The sequence below is a fragment of the Canis lupus genome, chromosome 20 (assembly GCF_011100685.1).
Source record: "Canis lupus familiaris isolate Mischka breed German Shepherd chromosome 20, alternate assembly UU_Cfam_GSD_1.0, whole genome shotgun sequence".
NCBI classification, from domain to species: Eukaryota; Metazoa; Chordata; class Mammalia; order Carnivora; family Canidae; genus Canis; species Canis lupus.
The window spans coordinates 7,429,592-7,447,553 of record NC_049241.1 but is presented as its reverse complement, the minus strand read 5'-3'; the positions used below and the strand labels follow the sequence as shown (position 1 = coordinate 7,447,553).

Genomic DNA, 17,962 nt, shown 5'->3' with positions numbered 1-17,962 from the left:
GTTAACCGCTTTACATATTATCTTATTTAACCCTCATAGTAGCTGGAAGTAGGTATCATCACCTCGGTCTTAGAGAGGAACCCGTGGTCACACAGCATCTGAGCTGAGGCTCAAAACCCGGGTTTTTCCTGTTCTCGGCCCGTGCCCTTAACCATGAGCCTGTTCCTCCTGCCCCTGTCGTAGCTGCCAAATCAGCTTCTGAAGACCCTGTGACACCCCCAGCGGAAGATATTCATGAGTTTCTTCATTGGCCCTGGACTTAAAATGCACTCAGTAAAAATCCCATTTTCCCAAATGGGTAGATTTTTCTTGCTGCATGTGAGTTTTTCGCTTTGCAAAGAAGGGGAGATTCATACTATAAAGATTCCTCTTGAAAGCTAAGTGAATGAATCAAGAACAGATGCACTGGCTAAAGTGAGCATTCATTTGAGGCTTTTAAAAATAAAATCAGCTTTTTCTTGTGGGAGATATCAAGACCCTGGAATCTGACCTTTAGTCAATTCTGAAAACACACACCCTCCTCATTCTTGCAAAATATGCTAAAACAGTGTCCCTCTACATTAAAAAAAAAAAAAAAAATTCCAACTGAGCTTGTGTTAAGAGAAGACAGGATTTGTTGTTTCCCAAATATAAATTACAATTACAATACTGAATATGCTTTTTTGATCAATACCATCCACCCCTGGAGTTTTGCCCATCTCCTAGGGAAGTTCGGGAAAGAGTAACTTTGTCCTTCTACCACTTAGAGGAAGAGCTTTCTGGAGTGACTAGATTGCAAACTCAGGACCCACTGAGAGCCAGGCAGGTCAAAGAAATGACTAAAGAGGTCAGGGAGAGGGTAATAGTCATGGCAGGACGTACAGTAAATGGGAAAACACAGACCTACTCCCTTCCCCCAATACCTGCCCATCCAAGTTTTAAGGTTCTGATATCAGTCAACCAGACACGCATAAAGGACCCATTCGGCGCCCCCACAAGCCATCAGTTTGAAATCCCCGCTGCTTCTTATTGTGACTTTGTGCGGGCTTGGTCCAGACGGTTGACCTTTGGGGTCCTCAGTGTGTTCATCTCTAGAATGGAGCCAATAAGCCAGCGGAGTTGGAAATGGAGCCCCAGATGTGGGTGCTTGATAATGAACTGAAGGAATGCCAGGAGCCACAGCCACTGAAGTGCTCTTCTGTGACACACAGTCAGCTCTCCATTTAGGTGGCGTGTCTGCGTGTGACTTATTACAGATTATCATTTAGTTCGGCCCGTGCCTGCAGTACTGCGTTTTCCTTTTTCCCCAGTCTGAGATTTTGAAGGGCGTTTATCTTAATGCCCTTCAGAGTCCTTCAAGCACATCTTGAACAGGAGAGAACAATTATTCAACACCCTGATTTTCTCACAAGTGTATCTAAAAAGGCAAAGAGTGATGTAAAAGAACGCTAGGTGGTCATCATGTCACTCTCATTTCCTGATCAGAATTAATCCTTTCTGACTGATTGAGCCCGGGCCTTTTCAGAGGCAGCCCCCAGAGCGCAGCCCTACAAGATTGCACGTTCTCGACTGAGGGAGGGAGGAGGAAAGGCGCAGCCTGGAACAGGACTGCGAGAGCCCCGAGGCTGGTGCCTGGCGCAGGGTACCTCCCAGTAGGTGCCTCGAGCCCTCCAGGAGAGCACAGACCCATGGGCTGGCCCACAGAGCATCCAGTTAAACCAAAGGGAGGAAGCCAGCGTGGCAGGCCCTGCGGCCTCTGGCCAGGGTCACAGCTCCTCAAATGCTCAAGACTGGGGCTCTGCAACCACGTTTCTTCCTGCTAAAACACAGGCCCCCTCCTTCGCTGGTTCTCCGGAGGCTCCAGTGAGATCCCAGAGTAGAGCCTCGTGCAGCCCACAGGAAAGGGACAGCACCCCATCTCCCCTCCCTCCACTGCCCTTTTTATGTTTCTTTTTCCTCCCATCTTCCTCCTGTGCCCCTGCTCTCACTGCTTGCTTGCTCTGCTACTCACCTCTCCCTCTGATATTCCTCACTCTCCTCCTTCCTGCCCTCTCTCCATCCCTCCCCACCCCTCAGCACCCACCACCCACGGAGGGCTGGACTCTGTGCCCCAGGCACCTGCTGGAGCTGCCCCACTCAGGTGCCAGCGGAGGAGGTGAGTCCCGGCTCTCCTTACAGGGAGCCCTCAAGAGCTCATCTCTTGGCAGTCCTGTGACCTCATGGTAGGACCCTGAGCTGGCTGCAGGGGAAGCATTTATACCACAGAAATCAACCTTTTGTTTGCTTTCCCCGGGGCCTGCCTGGGACCCCCCAAGATGCACACCCCCTACAGTGCCCAAGGTGAGGAGGAGTGATTAGAAGCATGCTACTGCCTCCTGGATCTGGGAACGCAGACAAGGTGCTTTACTACTTTGAGCCTCAGTTTCCACATCTGTGCAATGGGGTGTGGAGAGAGGTATATATGATCATCTGTGAAATGCACTAAATGTATTAAGCATTTAATAAGCATCTAGTGTGGTCCTTGTTCTTATTACAGGACACATTGCACCCCCTTTTTCCTGCATTCAAAACCCTTTACTGCTGCTTTCCACCTCTCCAGCCCCAGCTCCTTAAGTCACCTCAGCTTCTAGCCAGCCATGCCTGGCTCCTCACTGGTCCCAAATACATTATGCATTTTCACCTTCTTCTCTCTGCCCACAGTGGACCAGCAGCTAGACTTGGGGTAAGACAAGGACTCCAGTCCTGCTTCTCTGGCTCTGATTATAGAGAACCCCCCACCTCTGTCCCCTTCTGCCCGAGGGACACAGTGCCATCCTCTCCCAATTGCCTGCCAAGGGGGCCAACCCTCCTTCTCTAGCCTGACAAAGAATTTATCACATGGATTGCTGGTTACCTGTGGCCCAGCCATCTGAGAACTCGGTGGCAGCAGAGCGAGACCCCGACTGGCATCTTTATTCCCCTGCACCTAGTGTGGGACCTGCTCCCCAGGGGCATGCACGGTCTGTGAGGGCTGGATTAGACTGAACATTGCCTTGACAAGAGGAGGTGCTCAGTGGGGCTTTGCAGACAATTAGGGGCCAGGACAGATGTTAGTAAACCACTGATTGAGCTAGACACACAGGGTGAGATGAGAATCAGGACACAGATTGGAAGGCGCCCTAGAAGGCGCAGTCTGGCACCTCTCCTTGCACACGGAGGAGAAGCACAGCACAGAGAGCAGAAGGGGCTGGCTAGAGATCACACAGCTAGCACTGTGTGCAGTGGATTCCCCCGGGGGCCTGCGGCTCCCAAGTCTGCGCCTGGCCATGCTCCCTCTTTGCCCTGCAGACGTGGCCTGAAGGCCAGCCTCCTTCCTGCTGCACCCAGAAGCCACATGTGCAATTGGAGGAGAGCTGGGGACTCCCAGAGGGGATCACTACCCCTTGGGGCTGGCTCCCCTTGCCCCCGGGGACTCTATAATTAGAACCTCTAGCCCGTGGGGCCTGGTGAGAGCTGTTTAGCCTGGATCCCAAGTGGCCTCTTATTGGCTCCTGGGACACTGGCAGGCTTTGCCCGATAAAACCATGGGGACAAGTTAGCCTCTCAGGGAGCCAGGCCTCCGCAGCCTCCCTTAGGGTTTCTTAAAAGGAGTGGCAGGCCTTGTCCTTGTGAGGGTTTGCCCTGGAGGGAATTGCTTGCTGGAAATAGGCCACTCTTACCCTAAAGGTGGGGTTTGGGGGTTCCATGAGTATCCCACTAGAGACAGCAGAGTGTTTAAGGTCATGTATACAGGACCCCAGCTGCCTCATCTTAGCTCCCCTCGCCCCTAGATATGAGACCTTTGGCAAGCCACTTTAACCTCTCTGTGCCTCAGTTTACCCATCAGTAAATGGGGAGGGAGTGATAATACACAAAAATTATTTAAAGCAGGCCCTGGCATGTTAGTAAGTGCCGGGCTCACTTCCTTCCTGCACTCTGAGCTCTTCTTTTCCTTTCCTTCTTTGTTCATGAAAAGTTGGGAATCTTTTTTCCTGTGTGCAACCACAAAAGAAAGAGAAGCTCAACTCCTTGGAGTTTAGTTCATTGTTAGATGGGTCTGTTAAGCCTCTAGCAGTTATAAAGCTGATTTTTTTCCCTCACTGCTCGTTGGGGGTGTGTGGGTGCATTCTCTCGCCTTCTCCTACATTCCAGCTTTGGGGGGGACCCTGGAAAACCAGAATTCCAGGCTCTCAGAGGCTTCAAGTAGAGGGGAAGGGCTTGAGTCTGAGTTTTCTCATCTGCATGGGGCTGTGAGGCTGGGGAAACTCATCTATGTGCAGTCACATCTCTTCCCCTCAGAACCCAGCCGGAAGGCTCGAATAGGTGGTAAGGCTACATCTAAAGACTTTGAGAGCTTCACCCGGCCTATGTCTGGGAGACCCCTGCTGGGTGAGCAGATACCACCATATTGTGAGAGGGCCTGGGTTAAATCCTGTGTGACCTTGGGCAGGTCATTTGGCCCCTCTGAGCCTCATACCATCATCTGCAAAGTGAATCTAGTGATCATTTTAGTTTCAATGCATTTAGCACTTGCTGGGCCAAGCACAGCCCTAGAAAATTCAAACCCAGTCCTCACTCTGTGTGAAGTGGTTACTGTTGGCTCCATTTCCCGATGAGGAAATGAACACTTTGAGAAAATAAGTAACTTACTTGAAAGTCACAGCAGGATGTTGTGAAGCCAAAGGCATTCAACAGATGCTACTGAGAAATGCAGGGGGGTCTGCAAATTACCTCTCAGGTATGTCGAGGTAGATGAGTTCGAGCTGAGATGTGGAGCTGCTTTCCTTCATCTCTTGAGTATGAATGTGTAGTGAGCTGAGAATTGATTGGGGCGGTGGGGGTCTGCAAGGATCATACTGCTTGTGTCCTGTGTGACCTTGGGCCAGCCACCAGCCCTCTCTGGGCTTTGTTCTTCATCTGTAGACTGCTGGTGTAGACCAGGTGTACCAGTGTGGCAGAGAGCAAGTCTGGAGCAGGAAGGAGGCTGCGTAAGTCCTGGCTCTATGCCCTATTGGCTGAGGGTCCAAGAAAAGGACCTACCATCTAGACCTGTGGCCATCCCGTTTGCCTGCAGCTCGCACCCTGGCCGATTGACTCCTCACCCCCAGACTCGGGTCTCTGAGACCTAAGTCCTGAGGCCTCCTGGACCTCTCCAACTGCCCCTTCTACATCAAAGCACCTTCTCCAGGGAACTGTCCCTGACCTTCAGGGCAGGTGGTGTCAAAGGCTACCCACAGCACTTGCATCCGCCTGCCCACTTCCATCCTCCCTCTAACCTTCTGCACATGATTATCAGCTATTAATTGGTCCTCATATTTGTGCAATGTTTTTCAATTACAAAGCACTTCCCCAGCCATTCATCTCTTTGAATAGCAACCTAAGCTGCTGTTTATTGAGCACTTCCTGTGCACCAGGCCCTCTGCTCTCACCACCCTCTTTCCATGCATTATCTCGATTCAGAATTTCACAACCATCCTATTGAGTACAAGAGTCCATATTTACAGATGAGGAAACTGATACTCAGGCACACTAAATATCTAGACCCCGGTCACACAGGGATTGGAACCAAGCTCTGTGAAATAATCAGTCATCCCTAGCTGACAGTTGCCAAAGCTTCTGTGTACACCCAAATCACTGGGACTTTGTTAAAATGCAGCTTCTGATCCCATGGGTCTGGAGTGGGGCCCAAGATTCTGCATTTCTAACAGACCTCTGGGCCATGCCAATGCTGCCTCTTGGAGAACCACACTTTGGATGGCAAGGCCTTGAATCACCAAGCAATCTGAGACTGTTTTACAATAGTCACAGGCTGGTGAGCCTCAGTTTCCCTTTCTGTCAGATGGGTGAAATAGCCTCTGGCTTACAGAGATGGCATGAAGGCTGTATGATACAGCACCTATGAAATGCCTGGCACGCAATAGGTGCTCAATAAATGCTGGCTCTTCTCCTTTGATAGGAGCTGGCATGGGTCTAGATACCCAACAGATGCTCAATAAAGCCTGTCCAATTTATTGAGCCTAGCATTTTTCCCTAAAGCAGAGAATAAACTGCATTATGTTTCCCTTTGGAATGAAGCCAAACCCAATATTAATTTTTTTCTTGAACTGCAGTGTTCCAAAAAGAAATAAAAGCAAGTAGAGTGATTGCAGTATGAAGCAAGCCTCTGTAATTTCTGTAATTACAGAATGGGAGCAAGACAAAGCAGGAGTATGTACAGCGTCATGGGAGGGAGTGGGGCCCCTACTCCCAGGCCTGCTGCTCCCGCGGTTGCCTTCCCGGCTCTTCATGGTGTCCCTACTCCCTCTGAGCCTCGTTCTGGATCCAGCCCTAGCCTTGGACAATGGCAGCTCTGAGACACCGGCCTTGGCCTTTTGGCCTCTCCCCAAGTCCCCACCCCACGCAGCCACCAGTCCCTCTGATGCAGAGGGACAGAGAGGAGATTGTCCAAGGTGGCTGCCACACAGTCCCCTCCCCCCAGCCTGCCATCTGTGCAGGGCTGGGCTGCTGATAGCCAATCTGCTAGCAAGACCAGCAGGCCCCACTTCTAGAATTAATCCCTGGTCCCACTCCTCACCACCTCTGCCCTGGCTGCCACCATTTAGGTCACTGTCCTCCCTCACCTGGACTCAGCCCCTTAATGAGCCTTCCTATTTCTACCCCTGCCCTTCTGTAGCATCTGCTGGGCAGCCACAGTGAGACTCCTACATGTAAGTCAGATTTCCCCCACTACTTGCACCCTCTACTCTCTCCTATCCTGTTTAGAAGAAAATGTGAACTTCTTGCCATGGTCTCTGAGACCTTGTGTGATCTGGCCCTTGCCCGCCTCTGACTAGTTCTGTTCCCTCTTGTACTGGACTCCAGCCAGCACAGCCTCCATGCTGACTCTCAAACATGCCAAGCTTATTCCTGCCTCAGGGCCTTTGCACTTGCTGTTCCCTCTGTTTGAAATACTGTATCCTAGAGAGTTATATTTCTGGCTCCTAATTCAAACTGAAAAAGTTTTTGTTCAGGCCAGATAAAACAAGCCCAAGGGCCAATTTTGACCCATTTTGCCACTTCTGATCTAGAGCTTCCCAATTTCATTTTTTTTTCTTATAAAGCATTTCCTCACTGAGGGATTGGCAGAGGTATTCTCTCTGCTTGGTTTGGCCCCATTTTTATCGATAGCTTTAGGACTTGGTCTCAAACTGCACATCGAGGAAGGAACATGTTCATGGGAACATTTTCACCACTTTCCTGCCTCGAGTCTCTTTCTTTAACTCCTTCCCAGAGCTTCCCTGAGTGAGTCTTCTTCTGAAATACTAATCTAATCACATCATCACCCCTGTTGCATTCCTGCTACTGGTCCCTAAGTTCCTTAGCCTGGCTTTCAAGGTCCTTTGCAAACTGACCTTCCTATCTTCAAACCTCTCTCTTTCTGTTCCTGCATTTCCCTCCACTTGGGAGGCCCTTCCCTCTTTTTGAGCTTGTTGAATACCTATTCACCCTCCAAAACCCAGTTCAAGTGTCCCCTCATTTGGGATGCCTTCTTTTTTCAAAATTAATTTATTTTAGAGAGAGAGAAAGAGAGCAGGGGAGGGGCAGAGGGAGAGAGAATCCCAAGCAGGCTCCACACTGAGTTTGGAGCCCAATGCGGGGCTCGATCCCATGGCCCTGAGACCATGATCTGAACCAAAACCAAGAGTTAGAGCCTTACCTGACTGATCCTCCCAGGCACCCCTGGGATGCCTTTTCTGGTTTAATTAAATCATCTCTTTGAGGCCCACAGTGTCTTGTTCATACAGTCTTACAGCACATATCTCAGGGTACTATGGTTGCTTACACGTGGAGATATTTCTCCTTCTAGGTCATGACCTTGTCAAGGTCACAGACCTTGTCTTATTAATGTTTGTGACCCATGTGTCCAGCCCAGCTCAATGTACACATTAGGCCCTCGGTAAATATTTACAAAATGGAATCTTTCTGCTGGCTTCTGTTACTTCACTGATTCGAACTCTGGTTCAGAATACAGAGTGCTTGAAATGATTGCTCCATCCTCATTTCAGCACACAGCATGTGCAAGTAAATACTTGCTGAATGAAGGAAGGAGTGAATGTGTAGGGGAGGGAATACAGAGGATGTGTCACTGTGGTTTCACATTACAGTGCCCTTTTGAACATTGCTTCAGCGGGATTCAGTTAATAAAACATTAAGGACTTGGAGCATGTAGGCAGGTTCTTGGTCTGCAGCATATGGTCACCTGACGTGGAAGAACCAGAAGACTCTGAAGATGGCCCCAAATCGTGAAGTGGTGAGAGGCATTCCTTTTACCCATCCTGCCAGCAGGTAGAGCAGAGTCACATGGTCCAGGCGGGTGGAGAGATGCATGGTCCTACTGCTGTAGAACACAGCTGTCCTCTGACACTGGGCGGCCCCAGTGTCAGAGGACAAAACGGGAGCCTATTTCAGGAAAGAGGAAATAACAACTGGCTGGAGGGTGGCTCCTACTTCAGAGATCCTTCATCTTCTAGAAGGATAGCCAGATTCCTTTGCTGTGAATTTGCACATGGATGTGCTTTCTGTGTGCTGTTTCTCGCGAGAGAGGGAAGCTGGTGTCAGGAATGAAAAGGGACAAGCAGCTACTCCTGGGGTATGTGAGTGAGGCCCCTTCTGGAAGTGCTGTCTGTAAGCCCTGGGCCCCAGGCTTTTTGACTAACAAGGATCCCTTGATCACTTTCCTCCTGTCTATTAGATGCTTCTGACCTTTGTTCTTGCCAGACTTGACTAGCCACAGAATAATTCTTTATTTTATTAACCAAACACACAAGTGGACCTCTCTCAGCTTCTGGCTGGCCTAGGGTGATGACCTGGACCATTCTCCAGATGGTATACAGAGAGCCCAAAGCAGGGAGATTTGAAATTTTTATTAGCTATTTTTCCCCACGGAGGCTAAAAGGACAATTTCCATCAGTCTTCTGAAAATGCTGCAAGTCTCTGGAGGGCCTTGGATAATAAGCTCTCGATAAATGTTAACTGCTGTTAGTAGTAGTAATATCATCATCACTGTGCCCATCATTGTGGTGATGAGAACGGCTGGGATGGCCTAAACCCTCCCTCTGAGCCAGATTATTCTATCGTAGGCTTTACATGCATGATCTCATTTACCCTTTACTACAACTGTACGAATGAAAGATTATTATTATTTCCCCATTTTACAGATGAGGATCAAAACGGGGAGGAACGGGCCCGGCGCTTGTAACTGTCTAGGGGAGCCGAGGTCTCTGACGTAGCACCATCTCACTGCCTTGCAACTCAGGGGCCCTTCTCCATAGGAATCCCCAAGGAAGCACCAGTGTATCAGTTCACGGCCTTATGCTGTTACCTTCACGTTTTGTCTTCTAAAAGGAAAACTCCACATACGGTTGTGTGGTTCTTTAGAGGGCAGTTACAGCATCTGGCTGAATCTTTCCCATATTCCGAAGATAGCGTGAATGCCTTCCTCACGCTGAGCTCTTTAAGCGGCCACAATCTCTGATCTCTCTGGCCTTTGCACGAGGAGATGCTAAATGTACTCATGGAGAAGACCGTGGAATAAACCTCCTGGTGAACCAGAACTCTGCTTCCTTCCGACCCTCTACTTTCCTCTCTGTTGATGCTGAATGGTTTCTTCAAAGGACATACACACCACATTTCATCCCATTAAACACAGCCTGCCATCTTGCCTGCTTGCTAGGGAGTGAGCCACAGCTGTGTCTGTCTGTCTGTCTCCCTTCCTGTGTGGTGTGGCGCAATCTGAGGTCCAGTGCACAGATTTTGGAGTTTGGTTTGAGTCTCCATGGATAATCAATCAAGATATAAGTATAAGAGTGTATCCAGAGCAGAGGCTGGAAGTTGTTCCCATAGGCTACTGGCCTACCTCAGAGCTCAGTCAAGTTGGTAGAACAGAGATTCAGGACTTTAGCAGGAATCCCCTGAGCCAACATGAGCAAAAACAGGGCACTTATTTTACCACAGTGGGGATGCTTTCTTTGTAAACTCTAAGCGTAGGAATGTAGTCCGTTTTAAGAAAGCCTGGAATGGCAAAGATAAATGCTGTCAAGACTCTGCAACGTTTGACCTCAATTTATTCTTTCCTCCTCAGCAGACCAACTCTCCCTGCTACTCTGAGTACAGGTGGGCAGAAGATAGCTGCCTAAGAGTTCCCAATTCCCCCAGACAGGCTGGCCTTCTTTCTCAGCCTCATGCCAAATTACCAAGGAAGGAGTTTTGTTTGACTAGCCAGAGTCAGGTGATCAGCCCCAGTCCAAGGTGTTTGGATCCTTTTGAACAAACATGGTGGCTGGAGCCCACAAGGGTAGGTCATGGGGACAGTTAGGGGCATCACTGATTTGACAATTAATGGCTAACCCCCCCCCAACACACATATACACAAAAGGGGGTCCATTTTATTTATTTTTTAAATTTAAATTCCACTAATTAACATATAGCGTAATAGTGTATTATTAGTTTCAAAGGTAGAGATTATTAATTCATCAGTCTTTTCTTTTAAGGATTTTATTTATTTATAAAAGACACAGAGAGAGGCAGAGACATAGCAAAGGGAGAAGCAGGCTTCCTGTAGGAAGCCCAATATGGGACTCAATGCCCGGACCCCGGGATCACACCCTGAGCCAAAAGCAGATGCTCAACCACTGAGCCACCCGGGTGTCCCAATTCATCAGTCTTAATATAACACCCAGTGCTCATTACATCATGTGCCCTCCTTAACGTCCATCACCCAGTTACCCCTTCCCCTCACCTCCCACCCTCCCTCCAGCAACCCTCAGTTTGTTTCCTATGATTAAGAGTCTCTTATGGCTTGTCTTTCTCTCTGATTTCATCTTGTTTTATTTTTCCTTCCCTTCCCCTGTGATCCTCTGTTTTATTTCTTAAATTCCACATATGAGTGAGATATAATAGTTTGCCTGTGTCTGATTATTTCGCTTAGCATAAAACCCTTTAGTTCCATCCACATCATTGCAAATGATAAGATTTCACTGTTGATGGCTGAGTAGTATTCCATTGTGTATATACACCACATCTTCTTTATCCATTCATTTGTCCATGGACATCTGGGTTCTCTCCATAGCAACAGTGGATGTTGCTGCTATAAACATTGAGGTGCAGGGGCAAGGGGGTCCATTTTAGCCTCCCCTTTCCTAAGGCTGCTCTCTCTCCTGCATATCCCAAGACTTCCTGGTAGACCAGAAGGTGGGCTACCATCCCTGACAGTGGGAGGTCACCCTACCTGAGTCTGGAGTTCCTTCTGCTGGTGCCATGCCAAGTCAGGAACTAGTTAGGCATCCAAGCCAAGCCTGTTGGTCATGTCTGAAAACAAGAAACAGGATTCACTGTAAGGTTTGGATTCCAAAGGTAATCTGGTTTTCTGTGAACTCTAGGAAGAGACCGTAGTGTTTGGTAATGAGGACTGCATGTGAGGAGCTGGGAGGTGAGTGCACCCCAGTCAAGATCCTCCCCTGTAGGGCAGAGCTGAGGGAGGAGGCCATTGGGCCTGAGCCACACACTGCTTTGGCTCTGCTCTTACATTTCAGAGGCCTCAGACCATTGTTCCACACAGTCCTATTTGCTCTGAAGGTTCCGTAAGTTTATTCTGTGTCATTAATTTAAATTTTTTGTAGAAAACTAGAGATAATTATAAAAATCCAGAAAAGCACAAAAAAGGAAACAAAAGTCACATATAAAGTAATCACTGTGAATGCCTGAGATATATCCTTAGGGTTTTGGAGGTTTTTTTTTTAACGAATAGATTTGGGGGTTCCTACTAAATAGGATCCTACTAAATAAACTATTTTGAGGTCTGCTTTCTGCACATTTGGTCAGGGGATGGAGAAAAATCTCGGCTGCATCTGTTGGCTCCCCAATGGGCTACAGCCCCTCTGTTGATATCTTTTCCTTCTGATAAAATGATGGAATGCCGTCCCGTGTTGCCCTCATGCCCACCCCCCAGCTGTCCTGAGAGGGCAGCGGGCCCCTTCCAGCATGTTCCTAATGCCCTGTGGCTAGCACCACACTGCATGGACTCACACGGTCACCCAGCTGGGGGGCTCTGATGGGCTTCCTGCACCCCTACTGCTCTTGCCCCAGGGCTGCCCATTAGCTACCACTTGCCAGTTCACTGTGGTCCCTCCTCATCTCTCCTTTGTAGGCTTGCACCCAGGGGTTGCAGAGGGAGCTGCTCTGGAGCTGACTGACCCACCAGGACCATCAGGTAACACCCACAACCAAAACAACCATTTGTGGAATTCTCTTTCTAAACCAGTCAGGTGAAAAATACCCATACGACCATTAGAGCTTATTTTTGCCACAATTCTACAAGCCAGATAAGATTACTCCCATTTTATAGATAGAGAAACTAAGGCTAGAACCATCAAGAGCGATATCTAGGGTCACTCAGCTTATAAGGTAGACTAGAGTTTTGAATCCAGGACCGGGTTGGGTCCAAAGTCATACACCATTCTCTGCTCCATGCTGCCCCTGGAACTAAAGAGACAAGAAGAGTGCAGAGTGTAGGTGGAATGTCTTGGGTCAGAGAGGTCATGTAAACCAGTGATCGTTCTTCACTTGAGGGCTGGGACTGGCTCCCAGCATAAGAATCTCCTTTTGCAGAATTTGTTAAATGTATAGATTCAGGACTCATCTTGAGATTCTGATGTGGAACATCTGAGGTGGGACCTGGAACTCTGTATCACTACAGAGCTTCGCAAACAACTTGGAAGCATAGCCAGGCTTGGGGACTGCTGACAAAATAGTCCCAAGTCCCCGCCATTTGCCAGGCACAGGAGCCTTGCTGAATAAGAGAAGAACAACCACCTGATGTCCTATTAGTGTACTCCATTTAGAAGATAGGAAGAGCGGGCTCCAGGGAGGTTAAGCAGTTTTTTCAAAGTCACAAATGTGAAAGAGGACTTTGACCATAATTAGATCTGTGCTCACTTTCACCCACCACCTGTAGCCCAGTCACCTCCGCATTTGGCCCCAGGGTAAGCCCCTCCGTGGCTTACATTCGCGTGGTTTCTATGGCCTCAGGGTTCCTCAAAGACGAGCAACACTTAATATTTCTGTCTGGAAATTTGCTCTCCTTGGTTTCTTCTCAAGGAAGACACATACCAGGGGACATATGACACAGATGCAGATCTGAAGTTGATTTAGGAGCTATCAGGACAGCCCCGCCCGCGCCCCCCCACCCCAATCTGGAAACAAAAGTCACCGTCCTTCCTTCAGGAGAAAGAGGGCTTATGAGAGAGGCTTCTCTACTCCCTAGGTTGTGGGTTATTTTATTTGTGGTATTTTGGGGCAACTCCAGGATTTTGCCATCCTTCCACGCCTGTCACCCCCGCCCCCATTCTCCTAGGGTGACCTTGAGCCGCAAAACTGCTGTCTGCGTGGACTGGGGCCGACATCACACGCCCATCTACCAGGACCTCTGTGTCCAGACTCCGAGACATGGCGACCAATGGCAGCAAGGTGGCCGATGGGCAGATCTCCACGGAGGTCAGCGAGGCCCCCGTGGCCAATGACAAGCCCAAAACTCTGGTGGTCAAGGTGCAGAAGAAGGCGGCAGACCTTCCGGACCGGGACACGTGGAAGGGCCGCTTCGACTTCCTCATGTCCTGTGTGGGCTACGCCATCGGCCTGGGCAACGTCTGGAGATTCCCGTATCTCTGTGGCAAAAACGGTGGTGGTAGGTGCTGGCCTGGCAACCTCCCAGCCGGGTATGGACCCCTTGAAGGGTATCACCCTTGGGCATTTTCTGGGACAAGCTTAGGGGAGGGGGCCCCTTAAAGACCAGGCCCCATTTCCTGTTTTTATTTCTTTACCAAAAGATTGCAAAAAGTTTACCTCTTCATTTTGCAAAGAACGAGGGATGTAGCTTGAGCAGAGGATATTCTTGGGCCTCGTTTTGGCTATGGGTGCTGCTTTTTTTTTAAAGACTTTATTTATTCTTGAGAGACACAGAGAGGGGGCAGAGACACAGGCAGAGGGAGAAGCAGGCTCCCTACAGGGAGCCCGATCTGGGACTCGATCCCGGGACCCCAGGATTACGCCCTGGGCCAAAGGTGGCACTAAACTGCTGAGCCACCCGGGGCTCCCCCTGGATGCTCCTTTTAAGGCAGGGTGTAAGGAAATTGTGGCTGGGGCCCCAGAACGCCCTGGCGTGATGCTTCCTCTGAATGGGGCTTCTCCAAAGCCTTGGGACTATGAGCATCTCTCTTCTCAACCCCACAGGAGCCTTCCTAATCCCCTACTTCCTGACACTCATCTTTGCGGGGGTCCCGCTCTTCCTGCTGGAGTGCTCTCTGGGCCAGTACACATCCATCGGGGGCCTGGGGGTATGGAAGCTGGCCCCTATGTTCAAGGGTAAGTCTGTGGAGTGAGGCCGTCTGGTAGTGCTCCTGCCCACAGAACTGTGGTGAAACCAGGGCCTTCCTGATGCTCCTGGCCACGCTGGAGAGGGACCTGCTTGGTTTACTTCTCAGCAGAGTGGAGCCCTTGCAGGGGCCAGGTGGCAGATGGCAGCCCCGGCTAAAATCTAGGGTGCTGGAGGTGGACAGGAGGGCCCAATCCAGAGACTCCATATGCACATCATCCTGCCCTGTCCTGTGAGCTCATTTCCCCAGCCAGGGCTGGGTACCACTTTCTTTGTTTCCTCGCTCAGTGCCTGACAGACACTCAGATGGATGCATGGAGAACCCTTCTTGCCTGGCAAGCTAAGACCCCTGTCCTATCTACAACCAGCCAGTGCTGGGCCTCAGACCCAAGTCCTCACCTGCCAGATGGGGGTGACCTTAGCCAAGCTGCTCCCTTGTCTCTGAGCCTCAGTGCCACCTGTATCCAAGGTCCAGTAAGCTGGTGGGCCTCATGGAAAATGATGAGAATGACGCTCACTGGGATAGTTATTATTATTACTCTAGGAAACAAATATCATGATGCTATGTCTGCTCCCAGGTGTGGGCCTTGCCGCTGCCGTGTTGTCATTCTGGCTGAACATCTACTACATCGTTATCATCTCCTGGGCCATCTACTATCTGTACAATTCCTTCACCACAGTGAGTGGCCCCTTGGACCATCCTCTGCAGAAGGAGCCAGACCCAGAGCCCACCCTGTGTTGGTTGGGACAACCATTCTGCTGGAAGAGCTGTTCCTGGGGAGGGGGGGCATGGTTTGTCTTCAGCAGCCCCTATCCTCCCCACAAGTCGTCGTAGCACCATGAACCAAGCATCTGCTCTGGGCCTGTCACTGAGCCTGGTGCTTCGTGTGGGCTGACCCCTAATCCTCCTGACACGCCCTCTTAAGGTGGCTATTGTTAGCTTATTTCATATGGACTCAGACTGCCTGGGTTCAAATCCTAACCCCAGTATATACCAACTGTGCAACTTTGGGGAGGAGACTTACCCTCTCTGAGCCACAGTGCCCATATTTATGAAAGGAAGGTAGAAATAAAACCTGCCTCATAGAGTTGTGAGGATTAAGGAGTAAATATGTGTAAAGGGCTTAGAGCTACCTCACAAAGCAGTGCTGTTAAGTGTTCACTGTTCTCATCAGTGCACAGAGGGCCAAACAGGCAAGATCTCTTACCTGAGGTCATATAGCTGGGAAGTGACATCGGGATGAACACACAAGACCTTATGGTGCAGCTTGGGAAGCTGGCTTTCAGAGTGAAATGATCAAGGTTAAAATTTTAGCTCTGACACTTAGGAGCTGTGTGATGTCGAGCAAGTTGCTGCCCCTCTCTGATCTCCAAAATGGGGATCTCAACATGATCTGCATCTGGGAGCTGATGGGAAGGGGAGGGGAGATAATGGATGGCTTTGAAGAGGCTCAGGGGACCATGAGGACAGATGAAGGGCTCTGGGACCACTGTCGCCATCCCTTGGGGGCTCAACAGGGCTTGTCTGTGCCACTGTGCCTTTGCAGACGCTGCCGTGGAAACAGTGTGACAACCCCTGGAACACAGACCGCTGCTTCTCCAACTACAGCATCGTCAACACCACCAACATGACCAGCGCCGTTGTAGAGTTCTGGGAGTAAGTGTGGGGCCATCAGAGCTGCGGGTCCTGTCAGCCAGGGCCAGCAGGAGACAGAGGTGACGGGAGCTGGTGATGTGCTCAGGGCTAAGGGAGATACGAGACAGAGTGAGGCCTTTTCCTCCGCCATAGAGAGCTGGGCCCTGGAAAAGGCCACTAGACACAAGCTCGAGAAAATGAATTCCTGCTTCCTCTCTCTTCCTGCCCACTGCTCCTGCCATTGGTCAAACCTGCCAGAAGCCAGAAGGCGAGGGAGCCAGTGATGGCTACATCACTAGCCTCCTGGGGTGTAGAGCAGGCCGGACAAGGGTGGAGAGTGTGCTGCTGGAGGGGAGTAACCAGCACAGGCCAACGAAATCCCAGTTCATCCTGAAAACCAGTCCAGTCTACTTAGAAACCCAGAGTTGTTTGCCATACAGGCACACGCTTGCGTGCACGCTCGCACACACACACACACACACACACACACAGTTCATATTGAGGCCATGCTTATTGTATCTTCAGGAGAGCACATCCTAGATGGTGTGTTGGGGTATTGCTTTTACAAAAAGGAGGTCTTGGGATCCAAATCTCTTTGGCGTGAAGGAAGCATCTGTGGCTGGCAGCTTGAAAGGGCCTGGGAGCGCCCTGGAAGGTTCCACTGCACCTTGCATGGGCTGCCAAGAGGAGCTGTGCTCAGGAGGTGTCAGAACACGTGATGAGAGTCTCTTTGTGCAGAAATGTCCTTGGCTTAGGCTGTCTCCTTACAAATAAAAATCAGATTCTTCTCCGGCTGCTTCTTCTTTCCAGCATCTGCCACACACATTCAGGATTGCACTGAACCATTTATTCAGTAAATATTTCTTGAGCCCTACTATGTGCAGTCTGGTTAGAGAAAAAGCAAACATAAACAAACAGGCAGTGGAAATGCCAGAAAATCAGTGCTAAGGGGAGGGGATGCACTGGAGGCCATAGGAATCCCAAGTTCGTACCTAGACAAGCCCAGGTGAGGAGTGACATCTATGGTGAAAACCACATTAGAAGAGAAAACCACAGGTGTTGGCAGGAGGAAGAGAATGTGAATGAAGGCTTGGAGGCAGGTGAGAGCAAGCCAGGCACAGGTGAGGGCATGGGAGTCATCCAGCCTGATGAGTGCTTGAGGGGCTTCGGGGAGAGCTGAGACTGGACAGAGAAGCAGGGCCAGCTCAGAGGGCCTTGCAAGGTCAGCCTGGGGAGGTTGGGCTTCATTCTGAGGACAGTAGGGAGCTATTCACTGCAGGGTTTTAAGCGGGAGGGTGACATGATCAGACATATAATTTAGAAGGGTCCCTGAGGCTGGAGTGGGAATAGAGCAAAAGTCACAGTGAGGGTCCTGTTAGGACAGCAGCCAAACAGGTGAGCAATAATCATGGCCAAAATAAGGCATCGGCAGGCCCCTTGAGCAACTAGTGCTTTCTATGGGTTAGTATAATGGATCCTGCATTCTCCAGCCCACTCCTGGGTGTCAATGATCACAGATGTCAGTGCCATCACAGTGGAGGATCTTTCATCCCCGGGGCACCCCCCCAGGTCACCCCAGCTCCCACCAGCCCCACATGACTTTCTGCTCCCTCCACTGTCCCACCAGGCGAAACATGCATCAGATGACAGACGGGCTGGATAAACCAGGTCAGATCCGCTGGCCTCTGGCCATCACCCTAGCCATCGCCTGGATCCTTGTGTATTTCTGTATCTGGAAGGGTGTTGGCTGGACTGGAAAGGTAAGGCATGTGCAGAGTGGGGAACAGAAGGGATGCATCTACAAGGGGATTTCTGTCCTAGACAAGGAGTCTGTGCTTCCAGGAACCCCACTGAACCTGGAGTGCAGAAGGTCCCTATATCTCTCTCTGCCTTGATTTTCTTTCCTGTAAAATGGAATTAAT

General features: G+C 50.0%; 1 protein-coding gene across 2 annotated transcripts in view; it reads left to right on the top strand.

Annotated features, from left to right (window-relative positions):
- SLC6A1 (solute carrier family 6 member 1) overlaps positions 1 to 17,962 on the top strand; it is a 42,067-nt gene that overhangs the window by 10,058 nt on the left and 14,047 nt on the right. Inside the window, exons 1-7 of one of the 2 annotated variants that reach the window (XM_038565637.1) lie at positions 8,172 to 8,287; positions 12,182 to 12,244; positions 13,388 to 13,717; positions 14,263 to 14,394; positions 14,983 to 15,083; positions 15,952 to 16,061; positions 17,668 to 17,800. In XM_038565637.1, the coding sequence (XP_038421565.1) occupies positions 13,480 to 13,717; positions 14,263 to 14,394; positions 14,983 to 15,083; positions 15,952 to 16,061; positions 17,668 to 17,800 (714 nt within the window). In that variant the 5' untranslated portion in view covers positions 8,172 to 8,287; positions 12,182 to 12,244; positions 13,388 to 13,479. Of the gene's footprint in view, positions 1 to 8,171; positions 8,288 to 12,181; positions 12,245 to 13,387; positions 13,718 to 14,262; positions 14,395 to 14,982; positions 15,084 to 15,951; positions 16,062 to 17,667; positions 17,801 to 17,962 lie in introns of those variants that run through there. The other variant, XM_038565636.1, reaches the window with a different exon arrangement.